This window comes from Bufo gargarizans, chromosome 10, assembly GCF_014858855.1.
Source record: "Bufo gargarizans isolate SCDJY-AF-19 chromosome 10, ASM1485885v1, whole genome shotgun sequence".
NCBI lineage: Eukaryota > Metazoa > Chordata > Amphibia > Anura > Bufonidae > Bufo > Bufo gargarizans.
Genome location: NC_058089.1, coordinates 17,287,256 through 17,304,221, shown reverse-complemented (window position 1 = coordinate 17,304,221; position 16,966 = coordinate 17,287,256). Strand labels below are relative to the sequence as shown.

At 46.0% G+C, this 16,966-nt stretch overlaps 1 protein-coding gene across 5 annotated transcripts in view; it reads right to left on the bottom strand.

The window, feature by feature from the left end:
- Window positions 1-16,966, bottom strand: part of SHANK2 (SH3 and multiple ankyrin repeat domains 2) — a 531,815-nt gene that overhangs the window by 328,967 nt on the left and 185,882 nt on the right. For all 5 annotated transcript variants that reach the window (XM_044270326.1, XM_044270322.1, XM_044270325.1 and 2 more), the window contains exon 10: window positions 13,285-13,351. In XM_044270326.1, the coding sequence (XP_044126261.1) occupies window positions 13,285-13,351 (67 nt within the window). The remainder of the gene's footprint in view (window positions 1-13,284; window positions 13,352-16,966) is intronic.

Genomic DNA, 16,966 nt, shown 5'->3' with positions numbered 1-16,966 from the left:
AACTAGCAGAAGACAAGGAGCCTGCACGAGCCACCTTCTCCACAAGCTAACAAGGAAGGAAGGCGAGCTACACAAATGCATATAATCTCAGGAGGTTGCAGCCTTAGACTATTTCGAGCGTGATTACCACATAATTTGTGATGCCATGGCAACCATTGGAACTTCAGGCCAACCCAGAACTTCCATATCCTTGGGTAACATCTTCCTCGGAAGAGTTTTCTGCCACATTAGATATCGCCAAATTGTTTGCCCAGCTGTAAACAATCCATCCAGTAATAAGTATTAACCCTGCCAGCGCTGGGGGTGACCTGCCCCAGGACCCGGAGCAGAGGAATGAACCTAAATGAGGCAGACGTTCCACATTACGTTCGGAGTCTGGGCACGGAGCAGGGCGGCAATGTAGGAAAGGGTTAATAATAATCCAGGGCAAGTGTGGATAATATTTAGTTATCCTCCATCAGATAGAAGGCTCTGAGCGGAAAACCATTCGCTTGTTCGTCTCGGGAAGCAGATGTTTTTAGTCTCTGCGTATCACATCGCTGGAGCCACATTAGGAGTTAGATTCATTATTTGCATTTCACGTCGTCGGATTTTGTAGCCCGTGGGAACGGCGCGGTGAAGACAGGACTGAAGGTGCGGGCAACTGAGAAGACGCTACATAAGAAGGCGGTTTATTAAGCAAAGTTAAATGGTGCAACCAGGCCATCTTTATGGTATCGTCAGGGTGAATTCACACGCGATAGATCTGTTGCAGAAATGTGTGCGATTGTCTCATTCATCTAAATGGGTCTTGCAGAAATCCATGCGCTGCTGCCAAAACAATCATTTGGCATTTTCCCATTTTTACGGCATTTCTTTACTGCCATTTTAGCTCTGATTTTCAGGCAAAAAATGCCAGCTGCAGGTATTGCATGGAAGTCTATGGGAAATATACACATGAGAGGTCCGTTTCACACTGCCAGTATGGTTCCGTCAGAGAACAGCCTGCTGGAGCTATCTGGATCGGATTGCCAGATGTCAGCAGAATGCACGCTGGTACCATTGACTATAATGGGGTCTGGAGGAGATCTGTCCACTACCCGGCAATAGCCGGATCCGGCTAGACAAATAACGCTGCCGCAGCAGGAACTCCCGCAGGCAGTGTGAAAGAAGACTGACTCTCTTGTAGAGGCTTTTTGGGCCCTTGATTTGTATTTTTGGAGGTCAATGTCAACATTCTCTTCTGTTCAGAATCCCCCCCCTCCCCTCATTTTCAGCTGTTTTTGTCCCATAGACCTCTATTGTTTTTATTTTACCTTGTTTGGGGGGGGAAGAAGAAACCCGCAAGTTGTAACATGGAAGTGACAATACGGGGGACGACGACATACAAATCTATAATAAAAAAAATAAACTCAAGACATTCAAGAAACGCCAACGCGGGTGGTAAAACACACTGTATGGGTAAAAACACATGAACAAGTCAGGGATTTTGAATAGCTATTTTTTTGCCAAAAACAAACACAGGCTGGTTTCAAAGACTATAGTTTCTTTTGTGTGTATTGCTTATTTTCGTGTTCTTTTAAGCACTGTATTTTTCACTGTTTCGCATGCTGTTTTTTTTTTTTTTTTTTTGTTTCACAAGAGACCAAACCTAACCATGCAGCCGCAGCATAACGGGCAGAACTGTCTAAGCCTAATTTCACATCTGCGTTTCTGCTGGATCCGTCATGGATCAGCGAAAAAAGGATCAGTCATCATAATACAGCCGTCTGCATCCGTTCTGAACTGATCCAGTTGTATTATCTCTAAAATTGCCAAGAGGGATCCATCTCGAAAAACCACTGTAAGTCAATGAGGGGCGGATCCATTTTCTATTCTGTCAGAGAAAACGGATCCACATTGACTTACATTGTGAGTCCTGACAGGTTCGTCTTGCTCCGTACCATATCGCGGACCGAAGCGTTATTCTGTCCGCAATGGGGACACAACCAAACGGAACGGAAGGCTTTCTGGTGCACCTCGTCATAAGTTAGGCACACCTGGAGTAAAAACTACTCCCAGATCCTGAGTGGAGTAATTTTTACTCCCCTTTTATACCTGTTTTCAGGCAAAAATGATAGCTAATTTGTTGGAGCTCAAGTCCCAGCCCCGGCCTGGCCCCCACCACTGCCAAAAGACAAGGATGGTTTAAAAAAGTCTGTGCAACCAGGGGTCTTGTGACTTTTTTTATGCCAAATACTGTTGTAAAAATGTTAGTCAATGACCCCCCTATGTCTACAGTGTGTAGCAGATTTAGGCCAGCATCAGGTGGCCATAACATGGCTGCGTTTTAGCATCCATACAGCCACAATATCCGAGCCTCTCACAGTTCTGCAGTGCCAAACTTTGATCACCACAGATAGGATTCTATAAAAGATAGGATTAGGTCGCATTCACACTTGCGTGCGCATTTTGGTCTGCAATGTAGAATCATATTACCCATAATTTCTGTGGTCAGTACTGTTCAGTATGGGTGATTTACAGTACACTGTATTCACACACAGGGGAAAAGACAGAATTCGGAGCAAAAATTGGCAACAATATCCGCAGGGCAGGCCATATAATGCTGCATTATTTGTACTGTAAGATGCAGTGAATTTGCCGCACGTAAATCAATGGTGCATCCATCCGGCGTGGCCAGACCTATAGAAGCAGTGAACGCAGGTGCATTATAGAGCGTCTGAAGGAATGTTCTGCTTCCTGTATTCCTTCCTGTCTCCGTATGGACAGAATATGCAGCCAACATGCGCCAGTGTGAACGAGGCCCAGTAAACTCCGCTACGCTACATCATTTCATTCTAAAAACGCGTCTCCCTGCTTTAGAAGGAGATGGAAGTCTCTGAAAAACACGCGCCATATCTAATGACACACTATATCCAGCTCCTGTAATCTGCATCCTACGGCACATCCGTCTGCTCCTTCCCGCCAGATTATTGCAGGCCTTATAATTATAGATTTTTTTTTATTTTTTTTAATTATTACAGAGAAAAAGAACATGTTTTGCAGAGACACCCAGACCAGCGCACACTCATCCGAGTGTACAGGAATAGAGGCTTCCTGGCTAGAAACCTAGCAACAGTATCCAAGAATTTGTGAGGCTGCTAATCAACGGCACAAAGTCACAAAAGCGGCGCGCACACCGAAACAAAGCTCCTCACTCTCACGGCGAGAGGAACGGCGCGTAAACAAACCTTTTTTACAGGAGGAGGAACAGCCCATGTCACCTAATCCATACGGTCAAGCTCTGCTTCACAGGAAGCCCCTCATCAAAATAAAACCGCCTGAGCAAGGGGACAGACGGGGTATCATCTTGCAATGCATTCGGCCTCGGCTTTGGGGCACGGGAGCAGAGCCTTGCTAGAGCCCGTCGGCACCCTCATATAGAAACTCCATCTTATAGCAGCCATAGTAGAAATGCGAGGCTTAGCACATGCTTTCTAAACCTCTTGTGCTCATTTACTCACAGACAGCTGGATGGATGTGGAAAGGGATTAACTTCTCCCCCCCTCTGGATTTTAATCCACTACTTACCCTAAAACTAAAAAAATGCATTGAAGAAACCCTGCAACTAATTATTTACAGGGGTGATGGGTGCATGCTGGTCAATGCAAAGATTTAGGATCATACTGCAGCATTAGACAGGCCGAGAGCATATACCGTACATTCCTATATACGGAATTATACATACAGGATGTCCCATATAATCCGGCACAGGACTGTATACGGTATGCGGTGCGACTCTATGGTACATTGCAGCGTAATGAAAGTGAAAGGGGTGGCGTAGAGACTCGCAAGTTGCCACGACCTAACAGTCCTGTTACCAGGATATCTGATAATCTGACATTTCACAGTTACAGGACTTTGGGGGTCATTTATTAAGACCGGCATATTAGACGCTGGTCTTAATACCCTTTTAGCTGGTGGTGGAGGCGCCAAATATATGTAGAGGTGCCGGCCTCTCCATAACTTCGGCGCATCCGCCGCTGGTCTAAATGTAAGACAGCTTCCTTGCTTGGTTTACATTTAGACCATTTTCTACACCTAAAACAGGTATAGAAAATAATAAATGAGACAGGCCAGCCCGCCCCCTTCCCCACACATGTCACGTCCCCTTTTTTACACTTGGCACTGGGAAATGTCGCAGATTGCGGCGCAAATAACCTTTGTGTCGCAATCTGCGACAGGTATAGCCAAAAGGGGGTCCTATATCTGTTTGTAAATGTCTCCCCTTCATATACTAATATATGCATTGAAGGGGTGTTCTGGGAATTATATACTAATGCCCTGTCTTCAGATTAGGGGCGTCCGACAACCTCAGGATATCAGATCAGGGGGGGTCCGATACTTGGCACCCCCACCAATACACTAAGCTGGACGCAGAAGGCTCCATTGGCTGTGTGGCTTCTGGTGCCCATTCAAGTGAATAGGAGCTCGGCTGAAGTATGCCGACGCATTAAGCTACACAGGAGACAAAACCATCCATCCACTGTACAGCTTCCGGCACCGGCAGCTAGCCAGAACAGGTCATCGGTGGGAGTGTGGAGTGTCAGATCCCCACCAATCTGATGTTGACGACCTATCCTGAGGATAGTCTATTAATATCTAAGTACTGGAAAACTCCTTTAGTCCACACGTGCACAGTGGGCATTACATATGGATTTTCGTGTGGAAAATCCACAGAGTAAGGCCTCATGCACACGACCGTTGTTTTATTCCGTGTCCCTTGTGCCATTTCTCGTGATTTTCTGCGGACCCATTGACTTTCAATGGGTCCGTTGAAAACTCGGCTGATGCACTGTTTGTCATCCGCGTCCGTGATCCGTGGTTCCAGTCCGTCAAAAAAATATAACCTGTCCTATTATTTTCGTGAAAAACGGTTGGCGGACCCATTCAAGTCAATGGGGCCGCTAAAAAACACGGAGGCACACAAGATTGTCGTCCGCGCCCGTTTTTTCCCTATCATTTGCATGGCAAACCTGTCTTAGATTTTTTTTTACTTTCCTTCATGTCTGGTGATCCTCCAAAAATAAAGGAAGACACACGGAAACAAAAACGGAAACGGGTCACGGAACAACGGAACCCCATTTTGCGGAACGGAACACAACAACGGTCGTGTGCATGAGGCCTAAAACAGTACCAGCAAAGAAGATGAGATTTTCAAGGTGCCATGTACACGATGAGGAAATTTTCAGCTTGGCAATGGACCCGCTGTGTGGATTTCGTCCACTGTTTGCATGGATTTTAAGTGCAGATCTCACCCTTTGCAATACAATGGGTGAGATCTGGGGCAAATCCGCAAGTAGCACATGTGGATTTTGATGCAGATTTGGTATGGAAATGCAGTGAAAAACGCACAAACATCCGTGCTAAGGGCATATACCCTTGAACTCCCTGAGGGCACATGTACATAACAGTGTTAGGCTACTTTCACACCTGCATTCAGGTGTCCGCTCGTGAGCTCCGTTTGAAGGGGCTCACAAGCGGCCCTGAACGCAGCCGTCTGGCCCTAATGCATTCTGAGTGGAGGCGGATCCACTGAGAATGCATCCGTCTGCCAGCGCTCAGCCTCCGCTCCGCTCAGTGAGCGGACACCTGAACGCTGCAAGCAGCGTTCGGGTGTCCGCCTGGCCATGCGGAGGCGAGCGGATCCGTTCCGACTTATAATGGAAGTCAATGGGGACGGATCCGCTTGAAGATGACACCATATGGCTCAATCTTCAAGCGGATCCGTCCCCCATTGACTTTCAATGTAAAGTCTGAACGGATCCGCTCAGGCTAATTTCACACTTAGACATTTTTTGACAATATAATGCAGACGGATCCGTTCTGAACGGAGCCACCGTCTGCATTAATATGAGCGGATCCGTTCAGAACGGATCCGCTCGAACGCTAGTGTGAAAGTAGCCTCAGTTACGCGGGTTCCCATTACGATTTTGTTATGTATTCCATCTCCGATTGTTTCTTAAAGGGGTTCTCCAGGACAAAAAGATGGCTGCTTTCTCCAAAAACAGCACTACACCTGTCCACATGTTGAGTGTGGTATTACAGCTGTGCTCCATTGAAGTGAATGAGGCTGAGCTATAATACCACACACCACCTGTGAATACGAGTGGTGCTGTTTCTGAAAGAATATTATCCTTCTCTCTATGCACCATGATTCCTTTCTGTGTCCCCGAAGACAGACGTCTGGAGAACGTGTCAATGACAGATGCCGTATGATGTCAATAACAGTTCTATTTATTGTTCGTCGTACAGGGCCTTATATACTTTCAAACATACATACAAGAATAGCTGCAGCTCTCATTACAATAATAGCAGTTCCTTATAGAGAAAGAAAGGCATCTCTCATTATAATTATAATAAATGCTGACGAGAAACTTCTCCTTATAAAGACAGAAGGTAAATGTATACATAGTCACCCTTCAATATGATGTCACCCAACCTCTTGTCCTTCATACAGATCACACAGCTAATTCTGTTTAACCCTTCAGTTTCTGGAAGAAATCAGCCTTAGGGCTCGTACACACGAACGCAAATTGTGGTCCGCAATCCACGGGCACAGTCCCTGGGGCAGGCACATGGGGATCGCAGACCCATTCACTTTAATGGGTCCGCGATCCTTCCGTTCAGCAAAAAGATAGAGCAAGTTCTATCTTTTTGCGGTGCGGAAGCACGGAACGGAACCCCAGAAAGCACTCCCTAATGCTTCGGTAGTGTTCCGTTCCACACCGCTCTGCATCTCCGGATTTGCAGACCCGTTGAAATGAATGGGTCCGCATCCGTGACGCGGAATGGCCACGGAACGGTGCCCGTGTATTGGGGATCCGCAAATTCGTGAACGAGCCCTTATTTTGCAGTCCTGTGAATCCATGCCGTAGTTCATACAGACTTTATTGTGGGGGGAAAAAGAATGGACATGTTAATCCTCGGTGTAGTTTCCACATGGAATGACCCCAAATCGAACTGCCCCATTGAAAGGGGATAAATTCACATACAGATCATAGTTTATGTACAACTGGTAATCAGCTGAAGAAGAATCAGCCCTAGATTTGCAGCGGATTTTTCTGATGGCAAAATCCTCTGATGTATTGGTGTAATAATATGTGTAATAATATTACAGGCTATAGCTACTAGAGAGGGGTTGTTGATCCAGGGAGTGACGCTGGGTTCACACCTGAGCGTTTTACAGCGCGTTCCTACGCGCTGTAAACCGCTCAACAAGGAGAAACCAATGCTTCCCTATGGGAATGGTTCTCACCTGGGCGTTTTACGCTGTAAAACGCCCGACGCCCCAAGAAGTACAGGAGCTTTTTTGGGGCGTCTTGTCGCACGTTCCCGTACATACACTTTCGGGAACGCGCGACAATAGGCGTTCGCTTGTCTCAGTATGCGCGATTGCAAACGCCGGTACAATCGCGCATACAGAGCACTCAGGTCTGAACCCAGCGTTATTCAGATGCCTTATTGGAGTCGGGAAGGAATTTTTTATTCCCCTAAAGTGGAGAAAATTGGCTTCTACCTCAGTTTTTTTTTTTTTTGCCTTCCTCTGGATCAACTTGCAGGATGACAGGCCGAACTGGATGGACAAATGTCTTTTTTCGGCCTTATGTACTATGTTACTATGTAACATAGCCAATCTGTAATCGCCTCTCAGGTAGAGTAATTTTCAGTTTGGTTTCTCTGCTAGGACTATAGCGCTAGATTATAGAACTTTTGTTTGGTTATATGTATATTTGCATGTATACACTGTATGGTAATATTAAATCTGCTTCTGTTTTCCTGGTGTGATGTGGATTGCACAATATGTACTTGTATTTTTCCTTTTTTACAGGTTCAAGATTTAGAACATGAAAAGCGGCTACGGTGACGAGAGAACAATACGGTTCACAGGGCTATACTGCGTGGCCCTAATTAATTATTCATAGTTGTTCTGTACTTCTAAATCAAACTGGTTACAGGGTACCATGCTGTAGCAAACAATTGCGGCTACAGAGAGTTGGATTTATGTATAATGGCTGCCAGATTCTCAGACTACTCTAAGAAAATCATGTTTCGATAGTCTGAGACGTTCCCCTCTGCTCACGGGGCAATGGACCTGCAGGGGAACCTAGAGGATGGACACAGTGCTGACGTCATCATTGTAGATCCAACTGAGAGCAAGGGGGAGTGCCTCTGACTACCCTATGCACAATGTATGATCGTGGCCACTTTTCATACATCAAGATTGGACTTGGATGAACCGTCCCTTTCGTGGGTGTTCTAAGAACGGCCAAGCATGCTGAGTGTTGTAGTTTCACAACGGCTGTGGTGCCGGAGGTTGCTTATCTCTGGTCAAGATATTGCTGTTATATTGTTTTTATGGCGCCCCCAGGTGTTCTGTTGATTCCCTCTCATAATGTCCACCTCATCTGTATACTGCTGGTTGTTACCAGTGATGGCCAGTTCGCAATGTTCGCCAGCGAACACATGCGGGCTGCCATCTTTAGTAAGGTAGACCCACCCATCCGGCGATGCACAGGTAAGCCATTACCTGTGCCGGGAGCCGGTCTGAAATCAAACGCAGTCACCGGGAGCAGGCAGCTCCGAGAACAGCCCGCTGAAGGCCCCTGGCGGCTGTTCTCGGAACTGCCTGCTCCCTGTGACTGCGTTTGATTTCAGACCGGCTCCCAACACAGGCACAGGTAAGGGCTTACCTGTGCATTTCCGGACAGGTGAGTCTACCTTACTAAAGATGGCAGCCCGCATGTGTTCGCTGGCGAACACTGCAAACTGACCATCACTGGTGGTTACATATGCCCAGTAGCTCAATTCCACCACCTGGATCCTCTTGTACACGGGTATCAGAGTGATTACTGGTATTGTGCAGTCGGCTTATAAGAACTGGTGCTCTTGAAGTGGCTTCTTCTGCCCTATACTGGACACCTCATGTAGACGTCCTGAGAGCGAGTCAAAAGAACATCAAGGGGCGCCATTAACAAGTTTTTATGTGACAGTAATATCCAGATGTGGGATCGTTGGTTTTTTTTTTAATCATTATAATTGAAATCTTGCTATTGTTTGCCGGATCTAAGAGAGTATAATAAGGGGGCTTTTCAGGGAGAAAAAGACCAAAAAGCTGGTGAGAAAATGGTCAAAAATAACAAAAAAAAGCAGCACTCACCTCTAGTAATCCACTGCCGCTGACATTCCAAATCTGGCCCAGTCTTCTGCTTTCCTCTTCCAGCACGAAACACCAGAAATGTAAAGAAAGGACTACTCAGTGACTGCCTGAGTGGACCTTTCCAGGCAAGTCGGAAAGGGATAGGAAGTGGATACCAGAGAGCGACCGAAGCATTGGTGAAACGTCAGCGGTGGGAATCACCATTTTAACCCTTTCTTGCCCGTTTTTTTAAAACAATTATCTCCCCAGAAAACACCTTTAACTCTGTGCACCTTCATATCCTGGGATACGCTGGCAGGACAGATTTTGAGGTCCTAGGGAACACCCTCTAACTGCACCCGTGTATACAGCAAATTATAAAATACAAAGGGATAGCCCTGAAAAGTGTCCCCAGGAGACGGGTTGTTATCATGGGATGTAATGGAAGCCTTCACTTAGTGAGCTCTGTTTGCGCGAGCTGTGGCCTCTTGCGTCCACGCTATCTGACCAATTCACCATAGATTCCTGGCTTCCCGCCGTAATCTGCTGTCACCTACTAATCTGATGATCCAGCAACTATTTTTAATACACTGTGTTCATTATCAAAATGCCAAATAAACATTTTCCATCCTTGGCATTCCCTCAGCAAATCTGGGCTCCATGGAGAGTTGGAAAGGAACAGCAAGAGCAATTAAACATAAACCACTGGCACAGAGCGCATGAAATAAGGCCCAGGCATGAGACTGCAATCAATTGGAGCCTTCCAGGGTACGGAGCGCAGCATGCCGTGCAGCATTAGAATGAATAAGTCTCACATATTGCTGTATTTCTGCATACAGCTACATGGAGAGATGCGTTAGTTATTGATCACAGGGCATTTTTATGACCAAGCCAATACCAATCTCGGTGTCCCTGTTCCAAACTAACAATCTGAAAAACTTTTACTGTTGGTATGATACCCAATGTTGAAATCTTCCTGTGTATTCATCAAAGGGGTTGTCTCACTTTAGCAAATGACATTTATCATGTAGGTAAAGTTAATACAAGGCACTTACTAATGTGATGTGATTGTCCATATTGCCTCCTTAGCTGGCTTGATTAATTTTTTCCACCGTATTATGCACTGCTCATTTACAGGGGTTATGACCACCCTGCAATCCAGCAGCAGTGGTTGTGCTTGCACACTATGGGTAAATACTCACTGTACCAGCTTCTAGCACCACGTCCCGGTGAGACGCTGCTGACGGCATCCTAGCAACCAGATCCTTTCTGCTCCAGCTCCCATATTCTGTCCTGCTGGATCGGGCTGCAGTTTTTCCACTCTAGCTGCACAGCATTGAGTTGCTAAGGCAACTAGTAAGGTGTATCATTCTGCCACGTCCTACCCACTGACTGAGGTTCACACCCTGTCCGGGCTTTCTTTCTTTGTTCCATATCCTAACTGACCAGGTTCCTGACCTTGTTCTTATTCCTGGATATCGCCTCTGCCTCATCTTTGAAACTGTTCATCTGGGACCTGTTGTTTTCCTGGCTCTGACACTGGTCTCGCTTCCTGACTACACTTATGTCTTGTTCTTTGCGCTTGTCAAATCCCAGTCATCCGCCTTGCTCTGCTCCTGACACACTACTACTATAATCAGTGCTGCTGCCACATTCCTTGACTATTCTAGGGGATCTTCCAGGGAAATCATTAGACTCCACATTCCAGTGTAGGTAGCACTAGACATCTCGGGTATGTGACTGTAAGGTCCGAAAGCACAAGGCCGTGGAACACGGACGTGAGAGGTCCGTGGTATCCCGACTTGGCATCCTGCTGACAGCAGGAGCGCACAGTGTCATTGGTTGACATGACGCCGTGCGCTTCATGCCGCCGCTGCACTACAGTAATACACTCTTATAGATCATACGAGTGTATTACAGTAGTGCAGCGGCGGCATGAAGCGCACGGCGTCATAGCAACCAATGACGCTGTGCGCTCCTGCTGTCAGCAGGATGCCAGGCTTGGATACCACGGACCGCTCACGTCAGTGTTCTACGGCCGTGTGCATTCGGCCTAACACTTATTTCTAATCAGGCACAGAACTTTACTCTGTAGAGCAGAAGGTTGTGCTCAAAAGCTGCTCTTCCCACCTTAACTGGGGACAGAAATCACACTGTATTTTAGTTACAATATACAGCTGAATATTCTGGTCACAAAGACACTATGTGCAGTCCATTAAAAACAGTCCGTGAGACAACTGCACTCCTTGGTGGAGCTGACCCGAACTTACAGCTTCATAATGGTCTATGATGCTATGAGTTCCAGCTTGACAACAGGTCTACCGTCCCATACTCAAATGATACTGAGTGCAGGACAGTACACCCGCTGTCCGGCTGGAACTCACAGGTCACAGATCACTAGGATGCAGTGAGTTCTGGTCAGCCAAGTCGTGGTCAGTCCAGGAAATGCGGTCATCACATGGACTGTTTTTCGCAGACTGCACAGGGCGGTCTGAAATGGACCTTTGATTACGACATACGAGGCCAGGAGCAATATATGCATGGAGCTGACATGTCCTTCCAAGAGACTGCAAATTTGGTTTGAGATACTGTGAGCCCTTAGAGACTGTTTGTAAGCTGTGTACAGCGCTGTGGAATACGTTAGTGATATATAAGTCTTGAGAAATAAATAAGCAAAGAGCAAAAACAGGAAAATATGGTTCTTCGGTGGAAGTATGGTTTTTAGATGAGCACAGCATGTGATCTACTATTGTGCTATAAATTGTTACTACAGGAGGATATGTGGGACAGTACGTGCATCTGTGAGGATGGGCAGCCTGGCACGCGCTGATCACTGGTGAGCGTATTTGGACAAGGGAAATAGAACGGAGTGTACAGCCAATACAACACGGAAAAGCCATATTCTCCAATGCCAGCCAGTGTAACCAGCCACCCCCCCCCCCCAACCTCTCAGTGTGGATGCTGCTTGTAGACTCCCCCTTATTTTCTCGCATCCTCTTCTAGACAATTTACTTGTTGTGCATTGTAAGCACAACATTTGTACAGACCCTGCAGCCTGCAATGGAGAATCTTGGCACACGATTCACATTTCAGTTGTTCAATTAAATTTCTGGTTATATAAACTTCTGATTTGCAAGATTTAAAAAAGAACTGCGCCAATTTTTGCCTGCACGACCAAAACATTATTTTTATTATTATTATTCTTCTTTTGTGATTTTGTAATATCTGCTGAAACTGTAAGAGCAGTTATATATTGTGGCCATCTATTTATATATTTCTATAACGATTTCCAGGCAGTGACTGGTTTAGAGACAGACTCCCCGTTCCTAGTCACCTCACTGCATTGTACACAGCAGAACACTTTAGAATTGAGCATAAGGATACGCAATATAATTCTTGTATACAGTCCTAGCTAATATCAGTTTAATGTATTGTTAAATGAATTAATACAAGTCCTGTGACCCTCGTTGCGCTGCTTTCATTGGAGGATAAACAGGAATTCCCATCTCACTGCTTCCAATTCCATCTGGCCAGAAGTGTGTCTCGACACACCTCTCAGCCGCCGGCCAATCAGTGAGCTTAGCTGTGACATGTGCAGCACGGCATGTGACCACTGAAGCCCCTGATTGGCCGCCAGCAGTGACATGCAAGGATGTCATACTCCCGGCCAGGTGGGGACTAGAAGCGGCTGGGACGGAAATGCACCACAGGAACTGGGACAATCAGAGCAGGTGAGTGTTTTTTACTCACACCCCATGCCTGGCCATCCCAAGATTTGGGAATAAATGAGTCGTTTCCAATTGGAGCCCTCGCTGCCATTCACACGGTTGTGTTTTTTATTCGCTCAGTTTCCTAGACCGTGCAAAGAAAGATCACTTGCTTTCTTTGCACAGTTTCTGTGCAGACGCGGTCAGTCGTGGTGGCGGTCAGCTCCGGAATTAGCACCACTGAATGGAGCTAAAGCCGCAAGCAGATCCGCCACATTCAAAATGCAAAGCAGAATCCATGCGCAAAAAACTGGACGATGCAATAGAGAGGTCTGGTGCATGGAAACAAAGATGGTTCCAGTATCTGAGTAGGTCACACAATGCATCAATAGGCAACAGTTCCCACAGGTGATTACTTACCGATATCAGTTTCTTTGTGGTTTTTAATAAACTCTGCAAGCTCGAAATTCCCAGCTATTATAGCAACCTGCAATAAAGAAAGCAGCATGTCACTCACTGATGATGAATAAAAGTTCCCTTTTTACACATTGAATATGACTGTAAGGGGCTCCGGAGAGAGACACGGAGTGTGCGCTCAGCAGTGGTACCCGTAGCGGTCAGGCAGCATTGCTCAATTTCAGCATTTCCGATCGCAGGAAGTCACTGCATTTGCCGCAGCCCGGCTCCCACTGAACGACTCCTCTCTGCTCCTTCGCTCCCTTATTAAATAAAGCATCTGAAAAGGTGCTGAGCATATAAGTTATTAGCTGAAATGTGCTGCATAACCCTTGGGCTTAAGATAATTATAACTGTAAATCATCGCAGTAGGTCCACACGTACAAACACAGACAGGCGCCGGAGCAGATTGGGTTCATCTCTTGCAATACTGAAAGGGCATTTCCTCTTTTTTAGTCCAGTCGTTTATGAAAAAGATGGCAGACTTATAATACAGCGACTAACCCGAATGTCAAATCTGTCATCTGCTATGCCACAATAGAGGATTACGTAGATCCATCAAACTGGACTTGCTGTTGCTGGGTGACCCTCGCCGCCGGCAGTGGCCTCACAGGCCCTTCAATATTGCACAGAATGGACTGGTGCCTGTTTTGCCCTGTACACCAACTTTCCCCAACTCATGGCTTTCCAGTTGTTGCAAAATTAAAACTCCCATTATGCTCTGGCAGCCTGTGGTTATCAGGACATGACAGGAGTTGTAGTTTTGCAACAGTTGGAGAGCCACAGGTTGGTGATCACCCTTTCGGTGACTCTTGGGTAAATTTTTCATCCGCTATAAATGCTGTTGCCCTAGGCAGATTTGAATAGACACCATGCAATGCTTCATGTCCCCTGTGGAGGCGCTGCAGAGAAATTGAGCACTTACTACCTAATATCACCACATATCACAGCTAAAAGTCCTTGGGTCATTAGCTTGTTACTAATTCATCTTTTTCTTAAAGGGATTCTGTCATGACATTTTAGGCCTATAACCTAAACATATGGCCAGGTCCTTCCAAATAGCATGAATCCGAAACTCTACTTATTAAATGTGCCTGTGGCTCTATTAGCACATAAAACAGGTTTTTATAACCTGTCATTCACCTACCTAAGGTGCCCAAGGGGACGTCGCTTCATACAGGGTGCCCGGCTGCAGCCATCTCCGTCTGGTGCACAGCGCCGCCTTCCCACTAGAAATCACCGCCCTCCCTGTCTATAGTGCCGCCATCCTCACCTCAGCCCCGCCTCCGCAATCGTCCGTTCCCTCAGGTTATGCCTAGTGCGCACGCGCGGTATCTGGCAGAGGGACCGGACGATTGCGGAGGCGGGGCTGAGGTGAGAAAGGCGGCGATTTCAACTGGGAAGGCGGCGCTGGGCACCAGACGGAGATGGCTGCAGCCAGGCACCCTGTATGAAGCGACGTCCCCTTGGGCACCTTAGGTAGGTGAATGACAGGTTATAAAAACCTGTTTTATGTGCTAATAGAGCCACGGGCACATTTAAGAAGTACAGTTTCGGATTCATGCTATTTGGAAGGACCTGGCCATATGTTTAGGTTATAGGCCTAAAATGTCATGACAGAATCCCTTTAAAGGAGTTCTCCAAATTGCACAATGCCAGCGTTAGTAGAAGCTAATGACCGAAGGACTTTTATTTACCAATGATTTTTTTTTTTCTGATTATTTTACAGAAAACACTCCTTTCCTTACACGTTTCATTACAGTGATCAACCATGTTTTGTCAACTGGATGGAGAATCGCTTCCGGATCTCTTTCAGGCCTGTTATGTGGCTTGATGTTCACATGACATCTTTCCATTGTAACGTCCCACAAGTGCTAATCAAGACGTCAAGAAACAGTCGCACTGGATGAACGCACTGAATCAAGGGATAATAAGACATCTCTGTAAATCAGCGTCTGGTGCAGCAGCATGGAATGGCCTGACAATGCTAAATGCTGAAATAAACAGCTGCTAGGAACCATTAAAAGACTGATCGCTGGGCTGCTCCTCTCTCCCGCTGGTTTACTAAGATTTATTCCCTGTGTGAAACGCCGGTTACAGGCGGTAAACGGGACATGGAAACGCCATAATCCATGCAGTATATGACATACAAGAATGAGTGCACAGGATGATTATTTTTATTTATTTTTTTCGGACCTACAAAAATTTGTAGCATACAGCATTATATCTGCTTTAATTCCAAGAGCTTTCCTCAAAAATGGAGGACTACTACGGACTAGCAATGAGATACTTCGGCTCTAATAAATAATCAGAAGAAAACTTGATTTTCCCATTTTAATTATTCATTTGAGAGTCATTTAGTCTGCTAGGTGGCATCTAAATAAGTTCTGGAAGCATTAGGCCTCATCCACATTTCTGTGTTAGTTTCACATCCGTATTTCATCCGTGAAGATGTTCGTGAAGGATCTGCGTTTCTTTTTTTACCCTATGTGTGTCACCCGTAATCCACGGACGCTTCTCAGCTCAAAATTAATTTCCAAAGTGTCTCAGTGAAAACGGACGCACCACTGATGCCATCCGTGTTGTGTCCGTGATTTTCACTGACTCATAGACCTCAAAGGGTGCGTTTGGTCTGCACCACAGACCAAAGTAGTGCAGGTGATTTTTTTCGCTGACCCATGGTCCCATTGTGGCACATCTGTGCTAGCAAGCTAGGTGGTGTAGCTTTCTGGCACAATCTATACCATCCTGTTGAAGTGTCCTGTTGGTTTGTTTTTTTGCTTTTATTATATAAAAAAAAAGAGGAGAAAAAAACGATCAATTTGGGAAAATAAAAGGAAATTTGCCAAATGTGATATGAATAAGCCCTTACTGGGAAGAAATGGATGCAAATGGATTCTTAACAAGCTCTGCCTCTGATCCCACCAAATCTAAGGCAGCTATCCTATAAGTCAGTGATGGTGAACCTTTTAGAGACCGAGTGCCCAAACTGCAACCAAATACCCACTTATTTATCGCAAAGTGCCAACACGGCAATTTAACCTGAATACCAATATAGTATATCTTCCATGTACTTTATCATTTAGCTATAATAGCTTAATAGCCTACATTCAGTGCGCTGCCTGTGCTGTTCATAGTGCGTCCTGTGCTGATAAATGGCAGGAAAAGTCTAAAGCATATTGGTACACCATAGACTTTTTCCAAGGCGCGGGTGCCCACAGAGAGGGCTCTGAGTGCTGCCTCTGGCACCCGTGCCATAGGTTCGCCATCACTGCTATAAGTCAACGTACGACCCTTTAACTAGGCCTTGAGACATGACGAGGATAATAACTAAGCCAGCATCTCATCTGCAGACAGCTGTTTCAGGGTGATTGCCCCTCATCAGTGCAGAGCAGACAGTAATGGCTTAACTTGATGAAAAGCCTAAGGTACGGCGTGAGGAGACTAAAAGGCCATACATGCTCCTCTGGAATTCTGGGAAGAAAGGCAAATAAGCTTACATCTGGTGGCATCCCTTTCTTCCCAGAACTCCAGAGGAACAAGTATGGCGTATAAGTCTCCTAACACTGACTAAGGCACTCTCTCCCCAAGGAGAGATAGTACCCCCTTAGCCCTTACTGTAATACAATGAAAAACAAGGCCTAGG